We start from the raw sequence: 17,064 nt of genomic DNA, 5'->3' as shown, positions 1-17,064 counted from the left end.
GTTTCATCAACAGACTCCTCCTGTGTTCCATGAACCGGGGTGAGACGCCAGCTGGTGGGTGGATTTTTTGGGGGCAAAAGTGTGGATTCTGAAAAATTCTTATTTAGTAGCTCACAAAAGAAAAGTGACCTGTTGAAATGAAATACTTCATGGAACATTTGGCCGCCCTTGAAACAATGACAGTAGACCTTCACCAGCATTGTGTATCCAAAAGTTTCTATATGTCTGCTCATCCAACATTTCTTCTAAAATCAAGAGTATTAATAGTCCTCTGTAAGCCTCTACTTTTCTGGCAAGGCCTTACATTAGATTTTAGAACATTGCTTTGAGGATTGGATTGCATTCGGCCAGAACATTAGCGAGGCCAGGTACTGATGTTGGATGATTAGTTCTGGATCACAAAATCATCCCAAGGAGGGTTGTAGCGATAGGAAAAGTTAAAAATTCAGCTTGATACGATAAGGTGGTGACTTAATAGGACACATTTTCCAATGTAATAAAAAGGTGTGCCTGAATATGTGCCTTGTGTCCATATGTTAATGTTAATACATTAATGTTTGCTCTATGCACACTCCTTGGCTAGGTTAGCCTCAGTGAGCTGATCAGCTAGTCATATATGCTATGGTTCATAAATAGCTTTGTTCACCATTTTTGTAGGTTTGGAAGGAGAATTCTGTTAGGTAGCTCTGATTTCTGGGCAAGTTCTGCTGCCAAACATAAAGTTTGCTTGGTACCTTTCCCCTCCTCATCTAACACCCTTCACTCGAGTTAATGAAGTAACAGAACAGCCTTTAAGGTGCTGTCAATAATTCAATAATGACCAAGTGAAAGTTGACAAGGGCTTGTAAGAAGCAGTTTTGGAACAGACGGATGGTGTACTTGACCATGTCCTTTGTGCTTATCTTGTGATTAGAAGGCTCATGTATAACACATCACAATCACGACAGGGATCATATCCTCTAGTACACATTCACATACAGTATGATTTGGAGGCTCATGTTTAATGCATCGTAATCAAAGTCATATGTTGTTCTGCTTTTAGAGTTTCACAAACTAGCTTTTAATAATGAGAGCAGTTTCATATTGACGTTTCAAGTAAACGTCTCGCATCCAGTGGTTGAATGAACCCATGTTTTCACAGAAACGTGTTTTCCAGAGTGCTTCATTACTGCTTTAACTGCAATAAAGGCTGGCCATTATCATCAGCTTTGGAGAGATGTCTTTTTTTCTTTCTGTGACTTCTGCAAAGAGGCTTTACAAAGTGTAAAATATTTTTGAAAAGAATATTACCTCAGTATTAGAGTACCTCAATCAAAGAGAATGATCTGAGCAGAGCTCACCGTTTTGTTTTTCAGTTTTGACCAGATTGTTATTGTTTAACCCCTTAAACTATATGGGACTGTGTGTGAGTCTACATTCAAGGCCCTTACTGTCACATCCACATTACTTATATAATATTTTCATTGTAGTTCCTGAATAATTTGATGAATCCTTGTGTCCAAAATAGTTACTTTACAGGAGAAGGGACAAACATTTTAAAGGGGGACTCCATCCGTTTTTCAAAATTTCTGCCTAGTTCAGTGGTTGAGATATAATCGAAGTTATCAGTGTTTTGATGTGCAATAGTTTCTTTGCAGTGGTGGTGACAGGAACCAGGTCAGTGTTTACAACAGCAATATAGCTATTTCATTTACTGTCCAAAATCACCAGTGAACCTACACTTGTCTTCTGAGTTTTATATATAATGTTAATGATAGTAAAATATTGGTAAAAATTGATAAATGGAGTTTAGAGAAAACTTTCCATCTAAGATAAAATCAACAAGTGTCAAAATATCACTGTGTCTGCTATGGAGATGCTAACAACTGTTAACAGCTGTCTACATATGGCGAACTTAACTTAGCAGAGGCCGGACAAGAACCTTGAAGCGCACAAATTCACAGATCAGTGAATTATAATGCAAGTAGTTTGATTATGTAAGTTTTCAAAGCCTTAATGGTTTAACATTTCTGCTCATGCACTCTGCACCTACCATGAAAGGTTAAAAGTGTGAATTATTCTTACTCTTTTTTTCTTTATTTAGGCAATTTTTTAAATCAAATGCATCAAGTGTCTCAATAAGTCAAGTCATAAAGGTCACAAATCATCAGCACACATGCATGCAATTAGTCACCTGAACTAAAAATAGGCCACCACAATTGAAATAAACTAGCTGGTAAATTAGTAGTGAAATAACTTCAGTAACATCACATCATGAGAGAAATGACTCCTTTTACTCAATCCACTGCCCTGAATGGGCCTCACAACAGTTCACATCCCCCATAAACTTCTATGAATCGTCTCTCCAGGAAAGTCAAGCACTGATTTTAATCTTTCTTGACTGTGAACATGAAACACACCACTTCCTTAAAGAAAAATATGCTTCATTTCCTTCTTCTGGCTAATGCTACCTAAAAAAGGTTGTACAGGAAACTTAAATGTACAGTAGCTTTTACTTTTTATGTAATTCATCTCCAGCTAATCACCAGGTATTTAATCTCAGGTTGATCTTTATCAGCATTTCAAATTCCATCTGTCAACTGTCAAGAAGGAAGAAATGTTACATAAAACCCAGTGCCCATATGGAACAAAATATATATGAGCATGTATTTGAATAGAATTGAAATACATGTTAAATACATTGCAGTCCATGTGGAAGTACATTCCAAACTTTAAAATGTATTTTCAAATGCATTTATTTTAAAACATAATGGGGAAATATTACACATAGAAATGTACCGTACAAAAATAAATGCATGTAAATGTATTTATGACATTCATTTGAAAATGTATGAAAGTAGACAAAATACGTGTCTAACGCACTTTACTGTTTGGAATAACTTTTGAAATGAATTTGTATTCCAGTATCTTCATTTTAAATATTAGCAAATGAACCTTTAACATGGCAAAAACAAGTGTTGTATGTGTTGATACAGTGTGAAAATGCAGTTATGATTTGATATCTTGTTTATTTGAAATACATTTTGTGTGAGTGCTGTATTACTGCATACGTACATGGTGTTATGCAAAGTACAATGCAAATTTAGCTATGTCTGTAACCTTTGTTGAAACTACACACAACTGAAAAATACAATAACAAATACAAACACAATTTAAAAATATATATATATTTATCAAATACATTTTTTGACATTTTTATTCATTGCAAAAATATTTTCATAAATACATTTGGAATATATTTTTTTCAATATGAGTGAGCTGGGAGTTCTATAGATAGTTTTTGGTGATTGGGTCATGGCTTTTTTATTGCTATTCAGAACTTTGGCTGGAAATAGAGCATCCTCATCTAAGATATTTGTCTTGCTTCTTCTGAAAATAAAGGTTAAACTGCCATAATTGAAATCACCAGCCACCCTTTATTTTGTATAAAACCTCATGATAAATGAACAAGCAGAAATGTTCCATGATTACATGAAACAGAATCTTGTTACATTATCTTCATTAAAAGTTCAGAAAGTTTTTCCCCTCTCCTAAAAGTTACCATTTTCTTCATGTAAGGTTCTGTTTCTGATGACTGTATGTGATGTTGTATTATTTTCCATGTTGTTTGTGGTGTCTCAGTAATGTAATACTCTAGAACAGACTGTCTGCTATGTCAAAGAATTAAGAAAAATGTAATGGATGTTTTCTTTTTGGCAGTGTACAATTACACTTAGAAAATGGAAAAAAACACTAAAGGTATGAACATCCTCATGCTGTCTTCACTGACGTGTTTCTCTTTGTAGTGTGAAAGAAGTGAAACTAATTGAGCCTGCTGTAGAGATTCCAGAGTTTGATAATAGGAATCAGGAACCAAGACACTAATATTGAAAGTTCTTTCCTCCCACTTGGAATGATGCCCAATGTTATGAGACAGAACTCGACCTTCCCCAAAATCTGAAGAAGGAGCAGCCTATAAAAGGTACCAGGTTGGCAAACACTTGCTATGGGTTACCAGCATCGTTACTAGTAGGTTCTGAAGGAAGCCTGCTACCTGAACGGTGTAAAGGTAAAATGATTTTTTATTTTCATTGTTTTTTTTAGTCTGGATTTAAATAACATATTTAATTATGTTTTATATTGTAGAATAGACTTAAATGATAATGACAAATGAAGGTTGTAACCTACTGTAATGTCTCCATCTTTTCTAAACTGCATTAAATATACTTTTTTAGCCTATCACCAGACTGATTCATCATCACAGTGACCTTATATATTAATTAAGCATGGGGAAGAAGATCATTGAAGACAGCGCAGAGGAGCTCCCTCAGACTGAGGCTAATAAGGTGAGTAAAGATTTGAAGACTTTTGAAGTTGGTCACCCTCTGTGCTAAACTCATCCACTAAGAATGATGGACCCAGCGTAAAGAGGTGTTTTGCTGATGTCCAGTTAGTGGTAAATGCAAGGTAAAGTAGCTTTACTTACGCAGCACAAATTCATATGCAATTTAAAGTGCTTTACACAGGCTATAAAATCAAGCGGTAATAAAAGAATCATGAAAGGGTACATAATAAATAAAGTAAATGTTAGTAAGTGTAATATTAATATATAGTTCATTTGTTATGCTAGTTTATCAGCTAGACTGATTCATCCTATCATGATATTTCATGGCAGGTGACTATTTTTTGGGTCTATGTGTTTTCACACATGTTTATATATACATTTGTTTATACACTTTCACACATTTGTTGAGAAACCTTTGCTGGTTTAATGGTCATTGTCCCCTTCAGGTCAGGGAGAACAAGATCAGTCGATGCCCAATGGCAATACATATGAAGAACTTTCAGAGTGGTTCCAGCCACCAGGACACACTTTATCACAGAGCTGTCAAGGTATGTTCTACATGTTATACAATGTGGAGTCAAAAACCGAAAAACTGAAAAAAGCAATGTAATCTAAAAACTTTTTTAGGCAGCTGGCTTAATAAATCTAATTAAAATAAAAAAAAGACTACTATTTTGTACATTTTCTGAAATTTGCTCAAAATATCTGATAAAATACTCTGTTTACTCTTCCAGAATCAGCTCTGTAAACCCAAAGTGTGTGAAGGCTCAATTATGAATCCAAAAAGTTTGACCCGCAGCCCCCCTGTTGCCCCACTGGCCCCCAACGAGCTTCTTACTCAGGCCATCGACTTCATCAACCAGTACTACAAATCCTTCAAAACGTAGGCCTCCCTTAATTTCACATCTGCTTATGAATTGCATTGTAGTTTGAATTATTATGCAGAGCTCTTTTTGATTTGACTGTTAACATGTAACGCAGGTCTAAAATAGAGGAGCACTTGGCCCGTGTTGATGAGGTGGCCCGAGAGATTGATGCCACAGGAACTTATCAGCTCACCACGGAAGAACTGACCTTCGGGGCCAAACAGGCTTGGAGGAATGCTCCAAGATGCATTGGCAGGATTCAGTGGGCCAATTTACAGGTACCAGATATTTGTTTGCCTTTATGATGCTATTATACCTTCTACAAGGTTATGCATCATTAAATGTGAATAACAGCGTGAAATGTTTTCCTCTACAGCTATTTGATGCACGCAAATGCAAAACTGCCAAGGAAATGTTCCAGTTCCTGTGTTCTCACATGAAGTTTGCCACAAATGGAGGCAATTTAAGGTGAAATGTTTTATCTTGGCTAATGTAATATGATGTCGTTCAATGTCTAAGAGCAATATTTACCTCTGTGTTTATGTCTTTGTTTATTTTACAGATCAGCCATCACTGTGTTTCCACAAAGAACTGATGGAGAGCATGATTTCCGTGTCTGGAACAGTCAGCTCATCAGATATGCTGGCTATCAGATGGAAGATGGCAGTGTGATAGGGGATCCTGCCAATGTGGAATTCACAGAGGTATCCATATTAAGTCACAGTTCAACTGATTTTGACTTTTGTTGTTATAACACAGGGCCATTTCTTCACGTGAAACTGGCCCAGTGTATTACTTTGCTGAAATGCCACATCTCTGCATTCCAACAGCTTTGTGTCCAGCTTGGATGGACACCAAAGTATGGCCTCTTTGATGTGCTGCCACTCATCCTGCAGGCTAATGGAGAGGATCCAGAGCTATTTGAGGTTCCTCCTGAGTTGATTCTAGAGGTTCAGATGGAGCATCCTCAGTAAGTGCACACAGATGCAAGCCTTCTATTTAAATGAAACAGTGTTATTGGTCAGGAGACACTGCAGCTAGTAACAAATTATATGTTGATAAGGTAGATACTGAAGAGTTATCAACATGTACATTATGGTCAGTGACATCTCTTCTCCAGCATCCATGCTAACATGATAATTTTATTAAATTCAGGTATGAGTGGTTCAAAGATCTGAACCTCAGGTGGTATGCCCTGCCTGCTGTGGCCAACATGTTACTGGAGATTGGTGGTCTTGAGTTTACAGCATGCCCCTTCAATGGCTGGTACATGGGCACTGAGATCGGCGTGAGGGACTTCTGTGACCCACAGCGCTACAACATCCTGGAGGTCATTTTAGCACTTCATTTCACTAGTACAATGAGGAGTGGAGCGTGATATTTAGGATATGATGTTAACTCATTTCTACTTTTGTTGCCGTGTGTTCTACAGAAAGTTGGTCGACATATGGGCTTGGAGACACACAAGCTGTCTTCCCTGTGGAAGGATGAGGCTCTGGTTGCCATCAATGTTGCTGTGATTCACAGTTTCCAGGTACAGTGTCTATGTACTGATATTCCTGTGAGCAAAACAAATACAAAGCTCACATTTATTGCTAAGTTGCATGAATGTTTGGATGCAGTTCCTATATTTGGATGTATATTACATGCACAAAAAAGTAAGATATTGAAAATATAATACAAAATTTACTTATATTGTTGAATGCAGTGACAATAGAGGATGGTTTACTTATCAGAAGATATAATTAGTTGTAAAAGTAGTTCTCAGGTTTTAAAAACATCTTTCTCTTGTGGTGCAGAAAAACAAGGTGACCATCACTGACCACCACTCTGCGGCTGAGTCCTTCATTAAGCACATGGAAACTGAAGTGCGTCTGCGTGGGGGCTGTCCCGCTGACTGGGTCTGGCTGGTGCCCCCAATGTCTGGCTCTCTGACCCCAGTGTTCCACCAGGAGATGATCAGCTACATCCTCTCCCCATTCTTCTACTACCAGGTATCACTCTCTCTATACTTTGAGGAAAAGCTTTAGAATTGCAATAAATGTAAAGGATAATTTGAGCTTATTTCACAATATGATGGCCTCATATGACGTCAAAAACAACACTGGTACATGTATTTAGTGAGGGATGCGTCAAATTTATGTCAGTATGTTTTATATGTGTGTTTTCCTTGTGCTAACTTACTTTGTTGTTGTTTTGAAGAGTGATCCCTGGTTAACATACGTCTGGAAGGATAAGGAGAAAGGACTGAAGAAGCGAAAAAGAATCAGCTTCAAAGCACTGACAAAGTAAGACACCATAATGCTGTGTATTCTACAGTGATGCTATTCCTTTTGCTCTTTAAGCATTTTATTTGATGACGCTTTGATTAAAAACATTAGTGATACTGACCACATTGTAATTCTGCCTCTCCAGGGCTGTGGTCTTCTCACAAATACTCATGCTAAAGGCTTTGGGGAACAGAGTGCCTTGCACCATTCTTTATGCCACAGAAACAGGAAAATCACAGACTTTTGCCAAGAAGCTGAAGTCAGTGCTCAGCTGCGCCTTCAACCCCAGGGTAAGAGAATCATCCTATCAGATACATCCTTTCTAGATACTCATTGAGGTTCTTTTGATTTTTTGAGTTATTTAACCAAACCAAAGTTGATTGTGAGACAGTTCAGAGATCTGAGAGATATCACTTAAATGCTAAATAAATATTTATTGACACAGCTACTCTGCATGGAGGACTACAATTTCAGAGAGCTTGAGAAAGAGCATCTCCTGATGGTGGTGACCAGCACCTTTGGCAATGGAGAATCACCAGGGAATGGAGAGGTATGAACCAATTGTCTAAGCACTGGTAGCTTTATTATCCATATTTAGTCCATATTCATATATTAAGTCCAAATTTCCAGTAGATTTCCAGTAGACCACGTCAGGGCAGTAGCTTTACTATAAATACTCACTTCTCCAGGAACCTAAAGCAAAGGCATGGTGCTTGACGTAACTCTTGCAAGAGCCTGTAGATTATCAGGGGTTCCTCCAGCAACCTCATTTAATGAGATTTTTTTTTTCATGGTACCTAAGATGTATTTTTCTGTTCTTTGAGTAACTTACTGGATATTTAAGGCATCTTTAGTTCACAGTGTAAGTGCTAAGACGCTTTGAAAAGTTAAATGCAGGACTAAACATTTGGGGGCTCTAAGTTACATTATTTACATTGTTTTGTATGCAAGAATAAAACAAGAATTAACACTTAATTTTCCTTGATAAAGAAAAAGATATACGAAAATCTGTGGATTCTGCACAAATCTAAGCAGAAATAATCTCACATATATTTAAAAAATACATACTAGTGGTCCTCTGATAACTTGAGGACCCTAAGCGACTGCTTAAACCACTTATAGCAAGAAGCAGCCCTGCAGATATGCCAGATAGACCTATGCTAAGAACATTAGATATAGGCAATATAGATCTGTTTAGCTTCATAATAGTTTTTCTTCCTTCTGCAGACTTTCCAGAAGCAGCTCATGAGCATGAAAACCCTCCAAAATAGCATCAGGTTAGTACTGAGTAGAGCTGACACAAATGGTCAAAACTACAACCAGCAACTATAGAAAACAGCTGTTCTGACTTCATTTCATGATGCAGGTACTGCGTTTTCGGTCTGGGTTCTCGAATGTACCCGCAGTTTTGTGCATTTGCCCATGCTGTGGATGACAAGTTTGCAGAGCTGGGAGCCAAGCGTGTGACCTCCATAGGAGAAGGAGATGAGCTGAATGGGCAGGAAGAGGCTTTCTCTGCCTGGGCTTGCACTGCGTTTAAGGTTAGTGAGGCACTAATATCTTTTAATGACAACCAAACACCGGCACATTTAGTTGTAACTGCATTTGCCTCTTTCTGAAAACTGTCTCCAGGCTGCATGTAAGGAGTTTGGCATTGAGGGTCAGCTATCAGGTGCTGAGCATCTAACAGACAACTGGGACCCTCAGAAGCACAGAGTTCAGCCTGACAGCTCAAACCTAGACAGCATCTCAGGTAACCCCTCGGACATTATCTACAGCAAAATATTGAAAACCTCCTCTCAATGTGCTCTAATGTTTGCCAGTAATTTTATGCACATTCACATGCTATCAGTGACCAATTAAAACAAGGTCAACATTTCATTTCCCTGCATCTACAAAACTCATTTATATAATTACATTCTTTTATTTGTGAATCTTTTATAAGCTGTATAACTCAGAGTGGTATAAACTGTGGGCTGTGTAATGGTGATGTGATAGTATGTGATAAATGTTAACAGTCCTTGTATTTGTAATGTATATGAAGGAAACTTCTAGATATACTGTCTGTTCTCACAGCTCTATCAGCACTGCACTCTAAGACTGTGTTCTCCATGAAACTGAAGAGGAGGAAGAACCTCCAGTGTCCTCAGTCAAGGTTTGTTCTTAGTCCTGACACTATCGTCAGATAAATGTACTTGTACTGCTTTCAAAGGACGTTATTCCAGTTTTAATCTACAAATTTTCACTGATTTATCTTGTTTCTTGCCCTTGTTTTCAGACGCTCTACTATCCTGGTAGAGCTGGAGGTTGATGGAGGAAAGGAAGTTCTGAATTACGCTCCAGGAGACCATGTGGGCGTTTTCCCAGGGAATTCACCTGAGCTGGTTACTGGCATTTTGAAGCACCTCCCCAATGCCCCTCCCACCAATCAGAGCCTCCGCCTTGAGCACCTCCATGACTCGTCTGGTAATAGTCTATCTATGTACTATGCTCTGTCCACAAGTGCATTCTCTCTTGGCACCTATAGACAATGATGCTTACTCAGCAAGCTAGCTAAAACAAAGCTAGTGAACTTTCTTCTTAGTTTATCCATCACATATTTATCCCCCCTCAGAATTTTGCCAACTTTCTCTAAAGCTTGTCCAATCTTGTTACAGTTGATACAAAAGAATGCATTTGTATGGATAAGTTTATTATCACATACTAGATTTACTTGTACACAAGTTAAACATTGTTAAAGTTTCAAAATATACCATTCATATACTGTTTTTGCATCCGTGCTGCAAAAACAGGCTGTTTTGATTTCACTGTTTTTGTGATATCACAAATACCACCGATTCAACCTGATGCAGTTTAGCTGCACCCATTCAGACTGAAGTTATAAGGTGTGTTTCAGCTCAGACTGCTTTTTGAATGAGGCACAATACAGGGCAGCCAATCAGAACAGAGGTTATTTACATATATCAGACTGTTTTCGTTACATACAAATGTTATAAGTGAACCTCGGGTGAACAGATCAAATACAAGAGAAATGTAGGTTATGGGCCCTTTAATAATCAAGCACTGGAGAATACCAGTATATAACCAGGGATCCTTTCTGTTGTTTCCTGCAGGTGGTGCAGGATGGCAGATCAATGATCGTATCCCAGCATGCTCGCTGACCCAGGCTCTTACATACCTCCTGGATATCACCACTCCACCATCCCAAGGCTTCCTGCGCAAACTCTCACAAATAACCAAGAAGGAAGACGACCGACAACGCCTGCTGGCTTTAGCTTCGGTAAGATGAGTCTGCATTTAATGTGAAGAATACAGACTTTATCACTGAAGGAATATTCTAGCGTTTTTCAGTCTAATCACTATCCTCAACATCTGTATTGTACCATTGATCACAGACTTCAACGCATTCCCTTTTACCTTCCTGGAGAAGTAGTCCAAGTAACAAATAATAGAGATGTACAGCTTGAAATACCAAAAAATTTGACTGAAGAATTAATGAACGTGTGATATAAAGATATGTGATACCAAGAAATATTTACTGACAGAATTCAGCAACTGCACAATGGGTTTTATTATATGAGTGAAGAGGCTTCCTGTTCTTTATTAAGTACATAGAAATGTGTTGAAATGATTGTTAGTGGTAATCAACTGTATGCTACACATGCAGCAGATAGAGTTTCAGCTGAAAAACACTGGGCTACTCTATTAAAGATGTTAGCACAGGGCTAAGATGTTGTGGCATCTTTCTGTAGGACTTCAAGAGTTACTCAGAATGGAAAGAATTCCGTAGGCCCAACTTCCTGGATGTTCTGGAGGAGTTCCCTTCCTTGGAGGTCTCTCCAGCCTTCCTCCTCACTCAGCTGCCTCTGCTGAAGCCCCGCCTCTACTCTGTCAGCTCCTCCCCTGACCTCCACCCACATGAGCTCCACCTTACTGTGTCTGTGGTCAACTACCACACCCAGGGTAAAGAAGAATCTACACTGTTGTAGCCTCCATGCACAGCTTAAATAGAAGAGTGATGTGGTCTCAGGCTGACACAACGCACTGGAAAACTACATAATTAACACCCTAAGGTCTTTCTTTTCTCTCCACAGATGGAAAGGGCCCTCTGCATCATGGTGTCTGCAGCACGTGGCTCAACATCCTCAAAGAAGGACAGACGGTTCCCTGTTTTATTCATGGGTACTTACCTGGATGCCTCTATATTTTAAAGGCCGGTTTCTTAGACATGGATTAAACTCAGTCTTGGACTTCATTGTAATCACAGTGATGTTTTGCCATTAAAAGTCCATTTTAATTCAGCCTTAGGTTTAATCTGTGTCTGGGAAGCAAATATGCAATTGAGAAAGTACAATGTTTGGCATCAATAATAAAAAAACAGAGTATATTTTCTTTAATGTATATCTATTATTGTTTATTTCAGGTCCAGTGGGTTCCACCTTCCACCAGACCCCACCACTCCTACTATCCTAATCGGAGCTGGCAGTGGCATTGCCCCCTTCCGCAGCTTCTGGCAGCAGCGCTTCCATGACATGAAAAAGACAGGTACTCACAGCTCTGTACTTAGACAAGCAGTCTGAAATCTGAAATACAGACATGACAGAAACAATTAATGAATTTTCTTGTATGTAATCTATTCACTTAAGGTTCACTTATAACATTTGTATGTACTGAAAACAGTCATAATGAGATTCTGACTTTGCAAATGAGCTTACAAACATGTTAGACTTTAGAATAAAATGTGGTGTGTGAAATTGTTTCATTGCAGGTCTGAAAGAGAGTCCAATGATGCTGGTGTTTGGCTGTCGTGATGCAGACACAGATCATCTGTATAAGGAGGAGACTTATGACATGAGAGAAAATGGCACTCTGAAGAGCATCACTCCAGCGTACTCTCGCCAGTCTGGTCACCCCAAGGTATTTCTCCAACTTCACGCCTCACCAACAACAATTTCTGAACCACCAACAACTCAGTCAAGTTACATATTTTGTTGGTTTTCTAAGTGAAAGTAAGTTAACAAGTCCTCTACAGGTGACAAACTTAAATATAACATTTCATTTTCTGAGTTGAACATGGAAAAAACAAAACATAAAATACAAAATGTGCCATAACTTTTGCACAGGCCACATGTATGTTTTATTTAATTTTCACATATGTTAATCCCAGCGAATAAACAGTAATTGTGCATTAAAATGTGCAGGAGTGTGTTCTCTGTAGAGGATGTGCACTTGTTTTCACTTCAACAGTCATCAATTCGATCAGGGCTGCCCAAACTTTTGCATATGACTGCATACATGAGAGATGAATTGGTTCCACATTTTCTCCTTTACTCAAAATGTAGTTGATCAGCCAAAACTTGTTTAGCATCTGAATTCTGCTTCATTAGTTCTGCAGCAGAGCTATGAAGTCGTAGCTAACACTGATAATAGAATGGAAGCTTATAGCCAGCAATTAGCACTGTGTTAACTGCATGCCCACATTAGCACCCATTTGCATCTAACCATGTTGAGCTGTTAAGTAATCTCAGACTTGCCCATGTGCTTTCTGACACTGTATGACATATTGAATCTATATCAGGGTGGTTGCTACTACTGTTTTGTTTATCTGACATCCTTGTGTCCATTTCTAGATAACATTATGCCATACACAATAGAAAAAGCTCCAGATTATGCAGTTTTTCAGCTTGTCCTTATCGGGGGTCTGTAAGCCCACTATAGAACCCCAACTGAAAAGTGTGTATGCTTATATCACATCATCTTTTCATCAAAATGTGCAGGCATGCCTTAAATAGCACAGTAACACAGCACAAAAGAAAGGATATCAGAGCTTATTCTGAAACCTCAATGAGAACTGTAAACATGTGCTTATTAACCAGAATTTCTCACTGAATTTCTTTGACTGTAATACCTAAAGGGCCCATCTCATGGAAAACTGATTTTTCTTTTAATGAAAGAGTTTGATGTAGTATATAAGCATTGTTAAAGTTCTAAAATATACTGTTCACTCTCCAGTTCATATATGACAACTAAGCTGCAGAAATATCCTGGTTTGAATTCATTATTTTTGTGATGTCACAAGAATCAGTGAATTTAAATACAAATTATAATTTAGCCTACAGCAGTTTAGCCCCATATATTCATGTTGATGTTATAAGACATGTTTCAGCCCAGACTGCTTTCTGAATATGGCACGATACAGGGCAGCCAATCAGAATGGAGCATATTTGTATATATCAGTCTTAAAGGCACAGTAACAAAATGACCTGTTTAATTCCAAGGGACAAAATCAGATTAGAAATAGTTCTTTATGATTATGATGAATGAATTATAATTATTTCAGCCCATAAAACCTCACATGTAATACATGAAATACAAAGAAAATGTTGAACATGGGCCCTTTAATGCAGTTATCACATTCAAACGCGATTGCCATCTGTGGTATCGATTAAAGGACCAATTGTTTAAACCTACCCTTAATAATTTCCCTTTTGGTCCAGGTATATGTTCAAGATGTCCTGAAGAAGCAGCTCAGTGAGGAGGTTTGGCAGGCCCTGCAGAACGCCGGTCATGTGTATGTGTGTGGGGGCATGAACATGGCCCGGGACGTAGCACACACCATACAGGAGATCGTGGTCAGTCAGCTGGGCATAACTTTGGCAGAGGCTGGAGAATATCTGGAACAACTCAAGGTGACCACTCATGGCATTACTGACCTGCTTAATGTTTGTTTGAATGTACAGATGCTGAATGTTCCTCAGGCTAAATTCACAGATGATTTTATTTTTTCCCTTCACAGGCTGAGAAGAGGTACCACGAGGACATCTTTGGAGCATAGATCTGCTATCAGTCAGATTAGAATCAAAGAAGGTTTTAGTTAAAAATCTGAGATTTATTTATTTGTTCTTGTGTATGCCCCCCCCCGTGCCCCCCACCCACTGTACTGTTTCCTCCATCTGCTGCAGTATGTTTTTTGCCCTCCAGATGGCAGCAGAGATGGAAAATGGTAAATGAAGAAGTAGGTAGTGATGTTACCCACAAACGAGGATCTTATATCCTTCTTTTTTCCTTTTTTTCCTCTCTTTCTTTACCTCATCTGTCAGTGACACAGTCTTATGCGTCACAGAACATGACGTGTGCAATGTATGTTAAGCCACAGACTACGTCTGTTGTCCCTTTATCATATTAATTTGTTCATTGAATATAATATATATGTTTGCATTCTTTAAGATGTATAGTTCTTAAGTTATATTTTTTGTTGTCTAATTTAATCTGTAAATGTTTCTTTGCAGTACGCTCTTTGCACTAGAATAACAGGGCCCTTGACTGACTTATTAGGGCCATCAGGCCTTCACTACAGGTTCACATTGTTTCTGACTTTTTCCCATATTAATAATTACAACATTTTGTATCAAATATTCTGTTCTGTGCTTCTTCCAAGTTTAATGTTTGCAAAGAAGAAAATGAGCATTCTTTTGTGTTTCGTCTGATTATCCAGGCTTTAATGAATGCCGCTGTACTGGTACAATAAATAAATAAATAAGTCTATTAATGGCAAAAAGTGACAAATTCAGGCTTTGCTCTTCAAATAAATGTAGCCTAGTATTTGCAACCTAAACCTGTCTTAATAAAATTTGATGATCATTTAATTTTAAATAAAGCATTTTTACTGAACACTTCCTGACTCCTGGACATCATTCAAATACATGCATTACAAAATACTGATACTGCCTGTCCACAATGAACTGTCATACAGCTCACAGACCAGTCATGCTATTTCAGTGTAATACTTTAATAACATAATGACTCATGCAGACACAAAAGTAGGTAGCAAAAACTCTGAGAATCAGGAAATAATAATAAAAAAACAATATAATGATGCAGTTTCAAAGTGAGAAGCGTGAACAAAGGTAAAGCAGCCCTGCTGACAAAAACAGCAGACAGTTTAGCAAGAATAAGTAGCCCAAAATAGCAAAAACAAAACTACACCTCATTTGAAGTGGTAAGAGGAAAGAAAAAAAAGAATACGGCTCTGGGTTCAGGCTTTGTGGTGTGTAGACAGACACCTGGCAGTGGAGGCTGAGTAGAGCCGGCTGGGATCTTCTTATGGTCTGTGCTGTTTTTTTAGCAGAGCAACCATATGCTGTTCCAACATAACATGAACAAATACCTCAAAACTTTAAATGGAACTGAGTGAAGGGGACCAGTTCCTAGCTATCTCAGTTGATAGAGGTGAGTTGTTGAAGGCAGGAGAAGGACCTGGGGGGATTTTGGGGGTAAGATGAGATGGAGCAAAGTGCAGGTGAGGCGATTTTTATTTATTTAGTTAATTAACTATTCATCTTTCCATACATCTCATGTATAGAAAAGCACATGCAGATATGTTTTCCTTATGTTACTGTAAGTAATGTGACCAGACGTCCCCGTTTTCCAGAGACAGTGCCCATTTTTGGTGGCCTGTCCCCGGAAATGTCCCCATTTTTAACTGTGAACTAAAAACATACCGGAAAGTCCTAAGAAAGTCCTGCAGCAGAGCAGACGGACAGATGTCTTGTGTTGTGCTTGTTTTGGCCAACAGAGTAAAGAGAAAAGTGCAGCCTCACCTCTCGCCCCCCACCAACCCACAGAAACCATTAAGTGTTTTTGCTGGTTCCTGATGGTTTTGTAATGGGTTTTGGCTTTTTAATGGGTTAATATCACAATTGAAAAGATCCTAATGGTTTAACAGGTGACCAGTGGCTGATTCTAAATGCATTTGATAGTTTCCTAATAGGGTCTAATGGATTCTACAAGAACCTAGTAGTCTCTATTGGAAACTATTAAGCCAATTCCCATTAGAAAGCAAAACCATTCATCCTTTTTCAGCAGGGAAGGTGAAGACTCAGAAGATGTTTTACTTGTACCAGTTTTCGAAATAAAAACATTTATTGAATCATATAAGCATTTAATCACATACTGGTTGTGTTCTTGGTGCAAATAAAATATTGTTGTATGCATTTTAGAACACTTTTACTTGCTGTTGCTCGAGACTTGCATAAAGGTGGAATGTTAAGGTGCAATGTGTGAGTATGGATGCCAGTTGTTCTCTGAGCATTCTCTCATATTTTTTACTTAATATGACAAGATTAAACCAGATTAAGCTGACAGTCTGTGACAATATGTGGTTCTTTTTAGAGCAGTGCTGGAACTTTAGTTCCTAATTTTATAATTAAATTTGGTTTTTACAGCTTGTGTAACAGCTCTGTTGCAATGAGAGTGCGCAGTGGTTAAAATTCCCCTGTTTATCCCCTTATCTGCTCCTTATGCATGTATGTTAGGTTATACTGCTATCAAATATATATATGTATATATATACACTCCTATCAGGCACTGCTGTGTCTGATCCACTCATACCAGCACAACACACACTAACACACCACCACCACGTCAGTATTACTGCAGTGCTGAGAATGATCCACCACCCAAATAGTACCTGCTCTGTGAGGGTCCATGGGGGTCCTGACCACTGAAGAACAGGGTAAAAGGGGGCTGACAAAGTATGCAGAGAAACAGATGGACTACAGTCTGTAACTGTAGAACTACAGAGTGCACCTATATAGTAAGTGGA

The 17,064-nt window shown here is 38.4% G+C and overlaps 1 protein-coding gene across 1 annotated transcript; it reads left to right on the top strand.

Annotated features, from left to right (window-relative positions):
• The first annotated feature begins 3,985 nt into the window (after nucleotides 1–3,985).
• Nucleotides 3,986–14,315, top strand: LOC118804014 (nitric oxide synthase, inducible-like). The gene is made up of 26 exons (XM_036564608.1): nucleotides 3,986–4,048; nucleotides 4,215–4,325; nucleotides 4,771–4,872; nucleotides 5,059–5,207; nucleotides 5,306–5,468; nucleotides 5,567–5,658; nucleotides 5,753–5,894; nucleotides 6,021–6,160; nucleotides 6,346–6,520; nucleotides 6,623–6,724; nucleotides 6,990–7,184; nucleotides 7,393–7,478; nucleotides 7,606–7,750; nucleotides 7,906–8,010; nucleotides 8,688–8,737; nucleotides 8,827–9,001; nucleotides 9,093–9,213; nucleotides 9,537–9,615; nucleotides 9,739–9,926; nucleotides 10,574–10,740; nucleotides 11,213–11,423; nucleotides 11,555–11,642; nucleotides 11,884–12,005; nucleotides 12,229–12,377; nucleotides 13,958–14,149; nucleotides 14,257–14,315. Exons 2-26 carry the CDS (start codon nucleotides 4,266–4,268, stop codon nucleotides 14,293–14,295), a joined length of 3,237 nt encoding a protein of 1,078 aa, XP_036420501.1. The 5' UTR covers nucleotides 3,986–4,048; nucleotides 4,215–4,265; the 3' UTR covers nucleotides 14,296–14,315.
• The last annotated feature ends 2,749 nt before the right edge of the window (nucleotides 14,316–17,064 follow it).

Source organism: Colossoma macropomum, unplaced genomic scaffold, assembly GCF_904425465.1.
Source record: "Colossoma macropomum unplaced genomic scaffold, Colossoma_macropomum, whole genome shotgun sequence".
Lineage (NCBI taxonomy): Eukaryota > Metazoa > Chordata > Actinopteri > Characiformes > Serrasalmidae > Colossoma > Colossoma macropomum.
The sequence above is the reverse complement of the archived record's forward strand: the minus strand, read 5'-3'. Positions and strand labels throughout refer to the sequence as shown.